Genomic DNA, 15,622 nt, shown 5'->3' with positions numbered 1-15,622 from the left:
GGCCATTTACGGCATTATTCGTTCCCCTGTTCTGTATGAGCATTCCTAGTACCCTGATAGTTTGTTCTTCGGGTATATGGGCATCATCACTAAGGGTGATTAGCACCCTAGGCCGGTTTCAGTCTCGGTGCTTTCCACGAAAGACCAAGAATTCCTGTTTACTCGGGGAGCTGGTTAAGCCAATGCTCTTGGCATGAGGTTTTGGACGGCGTCTGTCAAGGGCGTCCGCAGAACTTTTTCCAGGGGGGGGGGGGCGATGTCTGAGGATGGGGGAGGCAGTAGGTTTGTAGTTGTTTTTACTAGGGCATAAATAATATCCATAATTCCAGGGGGAAGGTGGGGGGGGGGGGAGGGGGCAACCGCTCCCCCCCCCCTCTCCCCCCTTCCAGACGCCCATGACGTCTGTAGCAGTTTGGAGTGTCTCCTCAATTCGGCCATAATTTCCTGTAGCAGTCCGGATGGTAGGAGCGAAGCATCTTCTTCGCTCTTCTCAGCTTCTCACGGCGTTGTCTTCGTAGAAGGGTGCAGAGCCCTGCGCTCTTGACTTACAGCGAATTTTTCAGCTTCGCATCGTTTTTTCCGTGTTCATTTTTTTGGCGATTTTGTTATGGGGTTTAGTGAGTAAGGAGGCTTCTTCTATGGCGTATATTATCGCGTAAGTTTCTAGAATGCTTATATTGTGAAGCTTGGAAAATGGTCCAGCTGTGAGGGTGATCGGTGCTCTCCGTCCTGGTGCTTATATAGCGTACGCGTATGATTTCCTGTTACAGCGTGTGGCGCCCGTGGAAATCGTTATACATGAGCAGCTCGCGTGGCAGACAAAGTGATGCGTCCGTGTGCCGCCTGCGATCAATAAAATAGCATAACCGATGAACAAAGAAATCATACAGTTTCGCGGCAGTATTTAAAGCGATAATCTTTGGTTACAGGCGCGAAAAAAGACACAACACAAGACAGAAAGACGGGACAAAGTGCCACTCACAACTGATTTATTCGAAGGCAACACGCACAAATATAGACCGTCTTACATGCAAGGAACACTATCATCTTCAAAGTTGATATGATTGCGAACGGGTGAAGATGATAGTATTCCTTGCATGTAAGATGGTATATATTTGTGCGTGTTGCCTTCGAATAAATGTTATGAGTGGCGGTTCGTCCCGTCTCTCTGCCTTGTGTTGTGTCTTTTTTTACGCCTGTAACCCAAGATGAACAGTTACCAACTTGCCCAGCAAGACGTTCTTTTAAAGCAATAAATATGTGCGTTCGAATATGAAAAATTCTGGAGAATGGCGTTAATATAAAATGTTCGGTATTTCCCGATTCGCAGTTCCTTCGGTAAGAGGCACCTGGCTGAACATCACGAAGGTGTCCCGCCTGCACATGAGTGCCTACCTGTGCATCGCCTCCAACGGTGTGCTGCCCTCGGTCAGCAAGCGGATCATCCTTGAAGTCAGCTGTGAGTACCCACGTACGGTCAGAAATAATCAAAGGTAAACAAATACATCAAACGTGTCTCGCTTCTCAAACCGCCCGCAGCCACATTCACATGAATGAAACAGAACATAACAACACCAACTGCACAGCTATCCCAAACAGGCGTACCCCGTTAATACGCCAAATGGAACAGATCGAGACAGGTAAGACGCTTCACGCGATGTTTGTAAACGGCTGCCGCATTGAATTCAATCAGAGTGAGGCTGTGTGACGGGTGGCGCACGTACTCTTGAGTAAACGGGAATGCGCATCGTCGTCCTGATGCCCTAAGAAAAACGACGCACTACTGCCACGTTCGAGTGGACGTCTTGTGACGCGTGACGATAAAAGAGCGCAAGCCAAACTCATTCTGGTTTCAAAGCGGAAGCTCTCTATGGGAGACACTTCACGAGATCAGCGTTATCTCTTCACAAGTTTCACTTGCAAAACAAAACTTGTGGAGTTTATCGAAGGTAGTACTGTTTTCGCCGAGGTTGTATTAAACAAAAGTTCGCGAAAATGGAGCATTGTGCAAAAACAGCACACATACACGAAGCCTATTTTGAGAAACAATCAAAGTCTTCGTTCAGAATAGAATTGTACACTTATTCCAATGCATCGTGTCATAATCGGTTCCGCCCATCGTCGTTCAAGAAGGCGGTCGGCTCCAATCGGGCGTACGGGAATTCAGGGTTTGTTGTGCCCCAAATGTCCCTCCCTCTATGGTAACCTACAATAATGCCTTTTCCGAAGTTCCCGCCGCAAATCAATCCCTCCATTGAGCGAAATTAAGCAGGGCCAGTGTGCTGGGCAATGTCAGCGCACGTTACAGAACCCCAGGTGCTCGAAATTCATCAGAAGCCATCCGCTATGGCATCTATTTCTCTTTTTCCTTTTTCACTGCCTCATTAATCCCTCCCCGCAACGCGCTCGAGGTGTCCATCAAAAGCGAGACCATCACTGCCCCTTTCCTTTTCTTATACTATTTTTTTTTCTATTTTTATATCTCCATCACACCATATCAAGCAACAGGAATTCTTCGGGAGCTAAATTATGTTCGGTCCTCTGCTGCACTTGTCCTGCGTTCACCTTCTTCTATGCGCCCAGATTCCATTCAGTGAGATGTGCCACTAGGAGAATTTTCTCTTCTTCAAGGAATCTGAAGGGTAAAAACTGCCGAAAAGAAAATTGTTATAAAGTTTCAGGAAATCTGAAGGATCGAAGTCGCCTCACTTCTGCTAAATTGACACAGTTTTCAATATTCATCAGCGAGAAATGACCTGAAAAGAAATGTTTCGGTCTGGTCGAGGAAATTTTCGGTTACGGCATGGAACAATATGGTCATTATTACCACTGTTGTTTTATTAACGCGCGGAGCAACATCTCCCACGGTGCCGGTCACAGCACAATAGCAGCCACTTATGGCTGGTCGCGCAGTCGCTCCCATGATCTGGATCCCGAACCAGCTGGTGGGCGCTAGCGTCGACACGGACGTGACATTGGACTGCAACCTGGAGTCGCACCCCAGGCCGGTGACCTACTGGATCCGGGGCGCGGACCGCCTGATCCACCAGAACGCCAAGTACTCGGTAGTCACCATGCAACACGCCATGTACAAGGTGCGCATGCAGCTCGTCATCCACCGGATCAGGCCGGACGACTACGGCGAGTACCACTGCATGGCTAAGAACACGCTCGGAGAAACCAAGGGCACAGTCGGCCTCTACGGTGAGTGGGCGACGCAGCCTGGCGCGACCAAGAGATAGAGCTCCTTGCTGATTGGCGCACGGTTTCTTCGAAGCACGGTCACCGAACCCAATCTGCTTGACCATGAAACGCTACTGAGCATCTATTAACTTTAATCAAACATGATTTAATTTAATCTTACACTAGCCTACTCAACACCCACCAAAATAGTCACATAAAAAGCGTGTAGGTGGGTTCGATGTCGGCCACGGCGGCCGCGTTTAAATAAAGTGAAAATCAATAACGCCCGTCTACTGATATTTCTGTGCATGGTAAAAAAAAAAAAACGTGGGAGTCGAAATTAATGCAGAACTTTCCTACTACAGTGCACATCGCAGCTCACAGTGTTTGGTTTAGCACATCTACCAGTCTTTCCTGACGTCATAGTCTCTCTTAAGAAGGCGCTGAGGGCTAAATGAAGTTGGTCTGTATAGATAGATCAATGCATCATAATACAAAGAAGGCATTTTCAATGAAAACGGAGCTTTTATAAGCCATGAAAGCCCGAAAAATAAAACAGAGGCAGCGCCATTAGCGGCCAGTTTCAAAAGTAAACTGCGGTGCGTCGACATAGTGTCCTTTTTACGCGAATCTCAGGTGCTAGGCTACACTGCTTCACTTCAAAACGGCGATCACGGAGTCCTTTTCGGCATTGACGTCAGTTGCGCTGAAAAAAACTTTTAAATGTAATTTTCCACCCAATAATGCGTCTTTTTCGTGCAGAGAAGCACAAGCAAACACAGAAAGAGCCATAGAATAGATTTTTACAAAGAACAAAAATTGTGTGGAGTTGTCCGAAGTTTTTCTTTAATGCCGGGAAGCATAACCTGCTCACTGATGAGGACCAAGCTGAACTAGCCAACATGAGATCTATTTTAGCTGCTTTTGAACTGAAGCATAAGCGCGTGAACGTTCTTGCCCTGAGGCCTCTTTGTTAGGCGTCCGTAGAGCGTGCGCGCTAGTTGGTTCAATCAAAACATTCAAGACATGCGTTTTTTTTTTTTTCGATGCGACATCCTAATCGACGGTAAAAACTCCTGTCTACAATAACGAGCTTTGATGAACAAATGCAGAATGCGCAGAAGTGGCGAGAATAACACAACCACAAAAACAGAAGCTCTCTACGATTTAAATAAATGGCAGCCAGGAACTGTACATTTTAGCGCGGCTATTACTTAGAGGCCATGGAAAAACCTGTTCTGATATGAGAAGCGATGGGCTGCCATGACGCTATGCAGTTGAAAGCGTTTATTATAGATTGTGCAACCTCAACACGCTGGACGTGTTTATCTTTGGTTATTTAATAACGTATGAGTACTGTGCATACACGGTAACCCAAATAACATGACCTAAATGGTTAAACAATACTGATGTAGTCTGAGGAAAAGGAGCTAAAACAGTATGGTTGGGGTCGCATTCAGCTAATAGCCGCATGTTTTAATACTTTCCTTTTATTGATGCAGTGCGTATCAGTTATTTACTTCTACAACGCTGAAACTGCACGAAAAGTTTTTTTTTATTATTATTGGAAAGTTGCACAGTAGCGTCAGTAGAACTATAAATGATATCATTTTTCAAAATGTATACTTATTCTGTACATTTTTTTCCGCGCTCTAAAGGAAGCGTGCGAAGGTGGAGAGCAGAAAAATTGGCCGTTCGCACGCGGTAAATAATTATAACTATTTCTATTAGTATGCATCTAAAAATACTATGCTTGCTTTTGGCAGCCACTATCAATACAGCTCTAGCTTCATTCTTGAAAATTCTGCTCCTCCCAGCGCACTACTGTTTTGTGTTATGTTTTCTTAAACAACGTGCACGTAGAAATATATACGCCCTGTATATTTCTGTTCCTTCCCAATGCCTGCAAGTCAGCTCCCGTCCTGCCTCATTCACTATCAGTCCTACTCGCGTTGATCACTGTACCATCTCTAAAAATGAAGACATACAAGCTCGCCGAGCTCGCAATCCTGTTGAAAGCCTTTCCTTGTTCTCCAATTCATAATCGAAACTAAAAATCACGCAGCCGTGGAAACGTATTGCAGCGAGCCAACATCGAACTTCGTGTAACGACCCCCCCCCCCCCCCCCTCTTTTTTTCCTCTGATGTTGCCTCCCTACAGAAATTCCGGCGGGCTCTTCGCCTACGTCTCATGGGACGCTGGTTACCAAAGGTGTCCGCGGAGAGCTGCTCGACAACGATTGGAAGAACTGGCCACATTCGCGCAGCTCTGGTGAGCCTGCTCACTGAGATTTTTGACGGGCAGCTCATCTTACCTTTTGACTATAGCTTCAATCTGTTATTATTGCGTAACGATTATAAAGTAATAAAAAAAATCATGCAACGGACGTACCCTGCCAGAACTCTCCCATGTGGGCGAGACTTTCAGGCTAAAAAAGCAACCAGAATTTAGGGTTTGGACGATGCAGCGAGTGACGGAAAGTAAAATGACAGGGATAACGGCAAAATACAAAATTAAAAATGCCTGAGTTGAGGATCAGGCGCGAGTCGTGGATATCGTAGCTTAAATTAAGAGGAGGAAATAAATGGAGGTATGTGATACGCGAAACCAATAAAATGTAGCTTGTTAGAAAGGAGGTATAAAAAATAATAAAGAATGCAGTCGAGGCCTGCAGAGTGTCATGTGGAGTGACAAGATCGGAAAATTTTGCTGTAATACTGCGCTGTGCATCAGTTGAATGAAGCCTACTGACGGGCGGGCTGCCCGAATGACGTAGTGGCTTGAGTAGTAGTATATCTTTTAGTTAAGTAAGACGGAAAGAAAAAGGTCGCCATTGCGGCTTGACTGAGCTCCAAACTCTTGGATACTTCGGCTGAGCGACGCGACAGAGAAACAAACCTTGTGGTTGTAACACGCTGAAAACAGGCACTGAACAGCATATTTGGTTATAAATACGCTTGGTTCATCACAATACACAAACCTATCAGCAAATGCGCTCATAAAATATCATCATCATCATCATCCCCAGCCTGACTACACCCACTGCAGGGCAAAGGCCTCTCCCATGTCTCTCCAATTAACCCTGACCTTTGCTAGTTGCAGCCACCGTAACCCCGCAAAATTTATAAAATAATGACAACTTAAATAAGAAGATATTCCACACAGCAACCTACAGCAATATGCTACAGCGTTATATTCCTGATGCAATTAAATCGAATGCAGCGAACTTAGTCAATGGTGAAACCAGATTTATCCAATGTGGACAGCATAATATAATTTAAGGAGTGAAATCCATAATTAGCTCTCGGACAAGGTAGGTACCAGCATTCATGGTGTCTTTTTATTCAATGTACTTGATTAACGTGTAGTCTCGCCATATTTGTTAGATGAACAGTCTGACATTTAAGTTGTGATTTGGTTTGGTTCGGTTTGGTTTATGGGGTTTAACGTCTCAAAGCGACTCAGGCTATGAGAGACGCCGTAGTGAAGGGCTCCGGAAATTATGGCCACTTGGGGTTCTTTAATGTGTACTGACATCGCACAGTACACGGGCCTCTAGAATTTTGCCTCCATCGAAGTTCGACCGCCGCAGCCGGGATCGAACCCGCGTCTTTCGGGTCAGCAGCTGAGTGCCATAACCATTGAGCCACCGCAGCAGCCCAGTAGTGATTTGTGTATGTGTAAAACGCTAAACTCGTGCAGAACGTTTGCGGCATAACCATGTGCCTGTAAAAGTTTGTGTAGCCTCTGAGTAACCTGCATTCGCTGTAGCTCTCACAGCCTGTTTCTGTAGTGTCAAACATTTCTGGATATTAGCGCACATTGTATTACCCTATACTAAATGGCAGTATCTCGCATGTTATTCGAATAAGTCACGGTACAGGGTAGACTTTATTTTTGCAGGAAGCGTCCATTGACATCTCCTGATTATTCCTCCAGCTCGAGCTAATTTAATTCGCATTGATTCCATATGATTATCCCAGAGCATATGCTCATTTAAATAAACGCCCGACGTTTTGAGTGCACTGTTTGTTTCGGTTTGGTTTGTGGGGTTTAACGTCCCAAAGCGACTAAGGCTATGAGAGACGCCGTAGTGGAGGGCTCCGGAAATTTCGACCACCTGGGGTTCTTTAACGTGCACTGACATCACACAGTACACGGGCCTCTAGAATTTCTCCTCCAAAGAAGGGACGCCGCGTTTGAGCGCGGAGTGATCGGACGCGTGGTGCATCGGCTCCGTCGATTTCTCGGCTGGAACCGCGGTAACCTGATGTGACGCCTATCAAACCTGTGCGACTGCTACCGTGAAGTCAGCAGGATCCTGGAGAACCCGATCACACCCAGGTACGCTGAATTTTCGGCCATTTCGAGCAATCCTCCGCATCACCACGTAGCGGTCGAGCTAAGCCTAACGGCTCCGGCTCCTCCGCCGCTGGCTGCGGAGACGCCTGCCGGCCAACCTCTCAACATGGCTCTACCTGAACAACGCGGATACGACCCCACCACTCTGTCGTGGTCATCTGTCCCTATAAGCCAGCCAGAGGACGGCCCATCCACCATTTCGGCGCAGCAAGCTGCCCTTTTCCAAGTCGTTGAGAGCCGGCGCCGCCGCCGGCAGAACGCACGAGGAGCGGCAACACCCAAGACTCCTCTCAACAATTCAGCAACGGGAGACGCTCGCGCTCCGTCTTCTGCACCTCCACAGAAGACTTCTTCACCAGTCTCGAAGTGGACTCCCAAGCCAACGGTCAGGATGGACCCTGACGACTACGTGGTCGTGCTGCAGCCACGCAGTACGGTCTCCCTCAAGACGGCCTTCCAGCAAGGTGAGCTCGGCGCTGCCATTTCGCAACTCATCGGTAGGCAGCACATGAACACCATCACCATTTCACCAAATTGGGAACAGAACATCATCGTCTGTGGCACGCAGAACCCAGAAGTGGTTAAAAAGCTCCTCACGGACATTCAACTTAACACCAGCAGAGGATCGCTCGCATTTCACGGCCACCTCAAGCTCACCGGGGATGTGTGTCGCGGTGTGATATCTGTTCACAACTTAGAAACCAGTGAGTCACTAAAAGATAATGTGCAGTGGCGCGGTGGTGAACTAGTTCATGTGCGCAAGCTGGGACAATCAAACGTAGCTGTGCTGACTTTCGAGGGACGCACTGTTCCGCGTTACGTCCACTATAACGCAGAACTGACTCCCGTCAAGGAGTACAAAAAAACAGTGCCAGCGTGCTACCATTGCGGCACACTGGGGCACCGGGTGGACAACTGTCCCACCCCGGTCAAGGAAAGATGCGGCCTTTGTGGCCAAAACGTGGGGCTTGGTACTGAGGGGATGGCCCCCCACGTCTGCAATCCTATCTGTTTAATCTGCGGGGGCCCGCACCTCACCAGCTCCCGCGAATGCACCGCGAAATTCATCAAGTTGCCGCAGCCAGGGCCCAGGACGCCACCCAAGGGAGCCAATGCCGGCGCTACACGGGGAGGGCGGCAGCGAAACAACCAGAAGACGCCACGGCGTGGCGTGATGCCTCCCCCTGGCAAGACAGCAACAGTAACGCCACCACCCGGAGCAGCGGAGTTCCCAGCTCTCAGCGCTTCATCTGGCGGCGCCGCCTGCAACCAACCCAAGGTAGGCAGCTGGGCGAGGGTCGCCTCCTCTCCTTCCCCTCCTCCCTCCTCCCCCACCAGCACCGCCGAGACACAGGAACTCAAGCGCGAGCTCGCCCTCTTGCGAGCTCAAAACGAAAAACTAGCCAGCGAGCTTAACTCGCTCAAATCCCAATTCCATACTCCGCCCGCGTCGAGCGACGAGGCAGAAAACATAACAGACAGGGAGATCCCCCCTCCTGTGGAGAGTCGCGCAGCGGCCCTGGAGACCCGGGTGACCGCAATTGAAACACAATTGGCTGACCTCCCCAAAATTATCCATGACACCATCGCGCGTCAGGTGGAGAGTGTCATCGCACAGGTGACACAAGCCGTAACGCACATTATCCAAAAATGGATAAAAGATAATCCGCGCGTCCTTAAACGCGTAGGACCCATCAGGGACGCTAACCGCCCCTCAAAATTCAATAGAGCTATTCCCGATGAGTTTGACTTTTCGGAAGACTCCTGCACGTCTGCGCCGGGCACTAGCGGACTGGGGAGTCTTAACAACGTGACCCCACCCTCCGCCTCCGACCATGGCCCCCAACCCTAAGTCGCGAGCAAGAACAACTGAGCCGCTTACACTAACGCAGTGGAACTGCCGAGGTCTCAAGGACCACAAGAAGCGGACTCATCTCCGCCTCTATCTTGAGACCTTTGAGTTCCTCGTCGCCGTGGTTGCCCTTCAGGAACCCGGCGCCGGTGCCAAACTAACAAACTACACTACATTTCAACACAACCCGCAGACATGTATACTTGTTCACAAGCGATACACTGCGCAGGAGGTCACACTTCCCACAACACCGTCTTTCCCATACACGATGGTTTCAGTGCTGCCCCTAAAGCGGTCTGACCCACCTGTACACATTCTAAATATTTACTGCCCACCGAAACTTAACAACGTCACGTTCAATGAAATTTTCACTCAAGCTATGCAGGTGGCGGGTAGGGATCCCCTCCTAATCGTCGGCGATTTCAACGCCCCGAGCAGGCTATGGGGATACCCCCGGGAGGACAGGCGTGGGAGGAAGCTTGCGGAACTTCTTTCCACACTTGGACTCACCCTGCACACTGACCCCGCCAACCCAACACGTGTCGGCAATTCCATTCAACGAGATACTTGCCCGGACCTCACATTTACACGCAACATACGACATGCCGACTGGCTGAATACAGAGGACACTCTAGGTAGTGATCACTGTATAATCAACACAACCATTTACATGCGTCCCCTGAAACGCCCACTAAAACAAGCTCGTATCCCTGACTGGACGACTTTCCGCACCTCTCTACCTATTGTAGACCCCCTCCAGTCGGGATACGACGCCTGGTCCAGATCGCTCACTTCTACACTTACACAACACGAACAGCAGATACAGCTTACAGAAACACAAACAGACGTGGACAACCACCTTCTCCACCTTTGGGAGGCCCGTCGCAGCCTCACGAAGCGATGGAAGAAACAGAAACATAACAGACGCCTAAAGAACCGCATCCTGGAACTCACACAACAGGCAGCGGAATATGCTACTCAGCTAGCCGACACTAACTGGGTGGACCGGTGCAACGCGGCTGCTCGCCAGATGTCTGGCCGCAACACGTGGCGCCTGTTCCGCGCTCTCATCGATCCAATACAAACACGCACGGAAACCCAACGCCAATTACATAGGGCCTTGCACAACTTTACAGGAACGACAAAACAACTAGCGCACACGCTCAGGGATCGCTACCTGTGCACCACTAAGGACCCCCGGCAGGCGGCGTACTCGTATGCAGGCGAAGAGAACACAGAGCTGGACAAGCCGTTCCAGCTCCACGACCTCCGGGCGGCCTTGAGCAAAATGAAGCGGGGCACTGCACCCGGGCGCGACAAGGTTACGGTCAAGCTCTTGGCCAACCTTCCCGACGCAGCCTACGCCGCGCTCCTCAAATACATCAATAGCATTTGGGACGGAGAGACTCCTCTCCCTCTCGATTGGAAATCGGCTCTCGTGACCTTTATTCCGAAAGCCGGCAAACCTATTGATGTGGAGAACCTTCGCCCCATCTCCCTCACGTCTTGTGTCGGCAAGCTGATGGAGACGATGGTGCGCGACAGACTCTCCGATTTTCTAGAAACACAGCACACTTTCGCGGACACCATGTTCGGTTTTCGCCCTCACAAGTCTGCACAGGATATACTTCTGCAGCTTCACCACGACATCTTAGATCCTGTCGAATGTCCCCACAACGACAAGGTGGTCCTGGCCTTGGATCTTAAAGGCGCATTCGACAACGTCAAACACGAAGTAATCCTGGACCACCTCAGTAACACCAACTGTGGCCACAAAACATTCAACTACATAAAACAATTTCTTACAGACCGTCAAGCCTACATACGCATACAAGATGCGGAACACGGGCCATACACCATCGGCTCGAGGGGAACACCTCAAGGCGCGGTCCTGTCTCCCCTCCTCTTCAATTTGGCAATGCTTCATCTTCCCTCCAAATTGTCCTCTTTGCCCGGGATACATCACGCTCTTTATGCGGATGACATTACAATCTGGGCCACGCAAGGTAACCTGGGCCACATGGAATCCTGCCTGCAAGCAGCGGCGACCCTAGTCGACGACTACGCGGCCTACTGCGGACTCCAGTGCGCCCCGTCGAAATCAGATTTTGTGCACATACGTCCCTCCCCTCGGGACACAACCCCGCTTTGCATCAGTCTCCCCTCGGGACCGATCCGGGAGTCCAAGGAGATCCGCGTCCTTGGTCTCTTCATACACCACCAACGCAGAGTCGACACCACCCTAGCCAAACTTCGCACGGTGGGAGACCAGGTGGGCCGCATGGTCCGCCGGGTCTCCAACAAGCGGGGCGGATTACGAAGCAAGGATGCACTGCGGCTTGCCCATGCTTTCGTAACGAGTAGAATCCTCTACTCAACCCCCTACTTGCACCTGCGCAAACATGATGATGACCAACTGGAGGTCATCCACCGGAAAGTCATCAAGCGGGCTCTCGACCTCCCGGTCACCACGTCCAACCAGCGACTTCTGGCCTTGGGCGTGGTGAACACATTTCGGGAGCTTCGAGAGGCCCACTTAGTCAACCAATACACGCGTCTTGCACAGACCACGTCCGGTCGCCGCCTCTTGGACCGGCTACACATCAAACATGACTACCATATTGAGGAAAGGGAGAGAGTGCCAGCACCCTGGAGACGCGCCCTCCGGGTCCGACCCCTTCCCCGCAACATGTCCAGAGAAGACCATAGCGGTCGTCGCCAGGCGCGCGCGGAAGCGTTGGCGCGATACTATGGTAACCAACAACATGTGTATTACGTGGACGTTGCCGGCCCACACCACGGGATGTGGTACACGGCCGCAGTCGTACACAACACAAACACAGTCAACGGGCTCACTTTCAAAGCCTACAGCGCAACACACGCGGAGGAGATTGCCATTGCTCTTGCTCTCACTACTCCCAAGTCGAAACACATCATCACCGACTCGCGAGGGGCCTGTCGGAACTACGAGTTGGGCTGGGCTCCCCCGCTTGCCTGGCGCATACTGGAATATAGCTGTCGATCTGAAGATCCAACTCCACGCAACCTGATTTGGGCCCCCGGTCACCAGGGACTCCAGGGAAACGAACAGGCCGATCAGGCCGCCCGCGCACTCTCTCCCCGGGCTATCTCCCTGTCCTTGGAAGGGTACTCCCAATCAGACAATCTGGCCATTACATTCAAACAAATCACCGATTACTACAAGGAGGAGCACCGGCGCTACCCGGCCCCTTGTAAGGGTCTGGATCGCGCTGACGAGCGCCTCCTCATCAAAATTCTTACTAACACTGTACTGTGCCCGGCGGTGCTTAAACATTTCAATACATCCTTTGATGGCGCGTGCCAGTTCTGTGGGGAGGTGGCTGACACCTTCCACATGGTTTGGGCGTGTCAGTCAAACCCATCTATCCCCCCCAACCCCAACCCCACCAGAGAGGACTGGGAGGCGGCCCTGCTCGGCTGTCAGGACCTAAAGACCCAAAAGGCCTTGGTTCACCGGACGCGGGCGGCGTTGCTTGCCAATGGGGCCCCGGAATAGGGGCTCCACCTAGTATTGTTAGGGGAAAGGGCCAATAGGGCCTACCCCAATCACCTCTCTGTAAATATTTATTGTATTATAAATGTTTTTCACCACCTCCAAAGAAATTCAACTGCCGCGGCCGGGATCGAACCCGCGTCTTTCGGGTCAGCAGCCGAGCACCATAACCACTGAGCCACCAGGGCGGCGCACTGTTTATTTCAACTGTATGACCACCCAGCAGTATGTCTGCATAACAGAGGTCTGCATAAATTTTGTCTTGAAAAGCGCATCATTTCTCTTCGACGGGTTTATTGGTATCGCATTTATGCGAGAACCAGAATGAAGCTGAAGCTTCCCTTACAATTGATTGGCCCTCTGGGCTAAACTGCTAAATTCTATACAAGAAAGAAATAGGCTCGTGTCATCCGCATCAATGACAAAATCTACCACAGGGTCTATCTGTACTAGATTGAACCTCGTTATAACGAATTTGAAGGGGTCCGGTGATTACTTCGTTACAGCCGTAGCTTCGTTATAGCCCATGTTCACCGAGCTTCCAAGGAGAATCGCCATTGCTTCGTTGTATCCGAAATTTCGTTATAAACCGTTTCGTTAACGAGGTTCGATTGTGTATCATTAATTTGTGCACGTCATTCAGAAAGTAACGAATTTTTTTTCTCAAAGCAGGATCTATTTATTCTGGGTTTAAATCCACCATAGCGTTCCGCAATTCTCTGGCTTAGAAACCTTATTTTTTCAACATAACCTCCGTTCAAGTCTACGCCCTTACGACACCTAACAGTCAGAACTAGTGCACTGCAAGGGCTCGGGCCAGCCCGAAAGCCCGGGCCCGGCCCGGCCCGCGGGCCGGGCCGGGCCGGGACATGATTTATTTTGCCGGGCCTGGGCCGGGCGCGGGCCTGGGCCGGGCCCGGGCCTGAAGTTCCGGGCCCGGGCCGGGCTCGGGCTTAAAGCTGTGGGCCCGAGCCAGGCTTGGGTCCGTACAGAAACGGCTCGTGTCCGACTTTTCATTCAATATTGCAGAGTGAAGTGCACAACTGCGGCATTGAAGCAGCGACACAGATGAGCTATGAGTTATAGTACGCGCTGAGAAAAAGCTACTTTATTCATTGACTTGTTTATTTCCTTAGTTCCACGCCACGGTGCAGTAAGAGTAAAATTCAACCGGCCTTAATTGGCCATTGATCATTCGCGTTCCCAAAACATACCATACACTATTAGGGAAGAACATATTAGTGTAGGACGCTTATGGTCTTCAAGCACATAGCATGAAATACTCAAGCATTTCAGCTTTTCGTTTCTGCTGAAAGGTGACCAGTTCGGCTATGAGCTCAACCTGTAAGATCGCGTTCAATAAAAAAATGTCATCCTACTGCTTGCTAGGCAGCTTTAATATTTATACTTCGCGGCCGGGCGGCAGAATATAACTGATTAGAATCATGGGTGAGCGCAGAGTAGACTAATACGCGTGATGCAGCCCTTTTTATTTGGCTCTCGGAACTTCCGAGTTTATCTTTGCCCACCTACATGAGATCACTCTCCAAAAGACGGGCCTGCCGAGAACTACTCTTCATCACTTCCTTCTGGGTTAAAAAGAACCAACTTTCTGGAAGCCAAACTGCGGTTTCAGAACCTTTGTCGGCCAGTTCCTTATCGGTGTAGTAGCAGTCTACTAGCTTGCTCAGAGTGAGCAGTATACCTCAAGCGTTAATGTGAAACGGGCCGGGCCGGGCCCGGGCTGGGCTTCACTCCGGGATTCACGGGCCGGGCCGGGCTCACTAGAGCGATAATTTAGCGGGCCCGGGCCGGGCCCGGGCTTGAAGCCGCGGGCCTGGGCCGGGCTCGGGCTTCAGGTCTCGGGCCCGGGCCGGGCTCGGGCCTCAAACTGAGGCCCGTGCAGTGCTCTAGTCAGAACCTGTATGCCTTCATGGTACCACTCTATTGGTCCGTGTCTCAGCCAACGTCCTAATTCATCAATAACTCGTTATCGCTGCGGAATTGTTTCCCGCGGAGCCCATCCTTCAGTAGGCCAAGGAGATGAAGGTCGGAAGGTGCGGGGTGAAAGCTGCAGGGTGGATGAGGACCAAGAGACCGGCGAAGTCCCGTGATCTGCTCTTTAGTGGGCAGATTTGTGTGTGGCCTCGCGTTGTCGTGCAGAAGGAAACATTCGTTCACATTTTAAGCATGAAATGCTTTTAGCTCCCGTTGTCGGCAGTGTGGTGACGTCACGCCGAGACCGAGAGCCATCATCCGGGCACTGAATTCCAGTAATCCGGGCTCTGAAAGGAGAACACCCGGGCACCGTACGAGACTTAACGAGATTTAACGAGACTCTCTAAGCCCTCCTACGCGACCGGCATGCAAGCGCCAGTTGGTCTCCAAACGAGACAAAAAGTAACTGCTGCCAGTGCCTTCTCAATGTTTATCCAGATATCAGTGGAGCTGTGGGTTTGATAATGCACGAAATTATAATTTCCGATTTCTAATAACGCGTGCAAAAAGCACATAAATGCCACGTTACACTTCGTTCTCATACGTGATCTCTTAGGGGCTTCGCGCATCGAAGCAAAGCCGCGCAGGCGCACAGGGGCCCGGGGGAGAAGCGCTGCGTTCAAAGGGCAAGACATCGCGCCGAACGGGTGGTGGCGTTCCTCCCTTCCTTTACGGTGCGGTTCGGGTGTCC

The 15,622-nt window shown here is 50.5% G+C and overlaps 1 protein-coding gene across 1 annotated transcript in view; it reads left to right on the top strand.

The window, feature by feature from the left end:
* The window catches only part of LOC149341526 (lachesin-like), a 36,723-nt gene that overhangs the window by 7,631 nt on the left and 13,470 nt on the right, over positions 1-15,622 (top strand). The window contains exons 3-5 of the mRNA XM_089541985.1: positions 1,331-1,459; positions 2,914-3,204; positions 5,345-5,455. Of these exons, the coding sequence (XP_089398111.1) occupies positions 1,331-1,459; positions 2,914-3,204; positions 5,345-5,455 (531 nt within the window). The remainder of the gene's footprint in view (positions 1-1,330; positions 1,460-2,913; positions 3,205-5,344; positions 5,456-15,622) is intronic.

This window comes from Amblyomma mixtum, chromosome 5, assembly GCF_055824585.1.
Source record: "Amblyomma mixtum isolate Tamu chromosome 5, ASM5582458v1, whole genome shotgun sequence".
NCBI classification, from domain to species: Eukaryota; Metazoa; Arthropoda; class Arachnida; order Ixodida; family Ixodidae; genus Amblyomma; species Amblyomma mixtum.
Note: the sequence above shows the minus strand (reverse complement) of the source record. Positions and strands in the feature narration are given on the sequence as shown.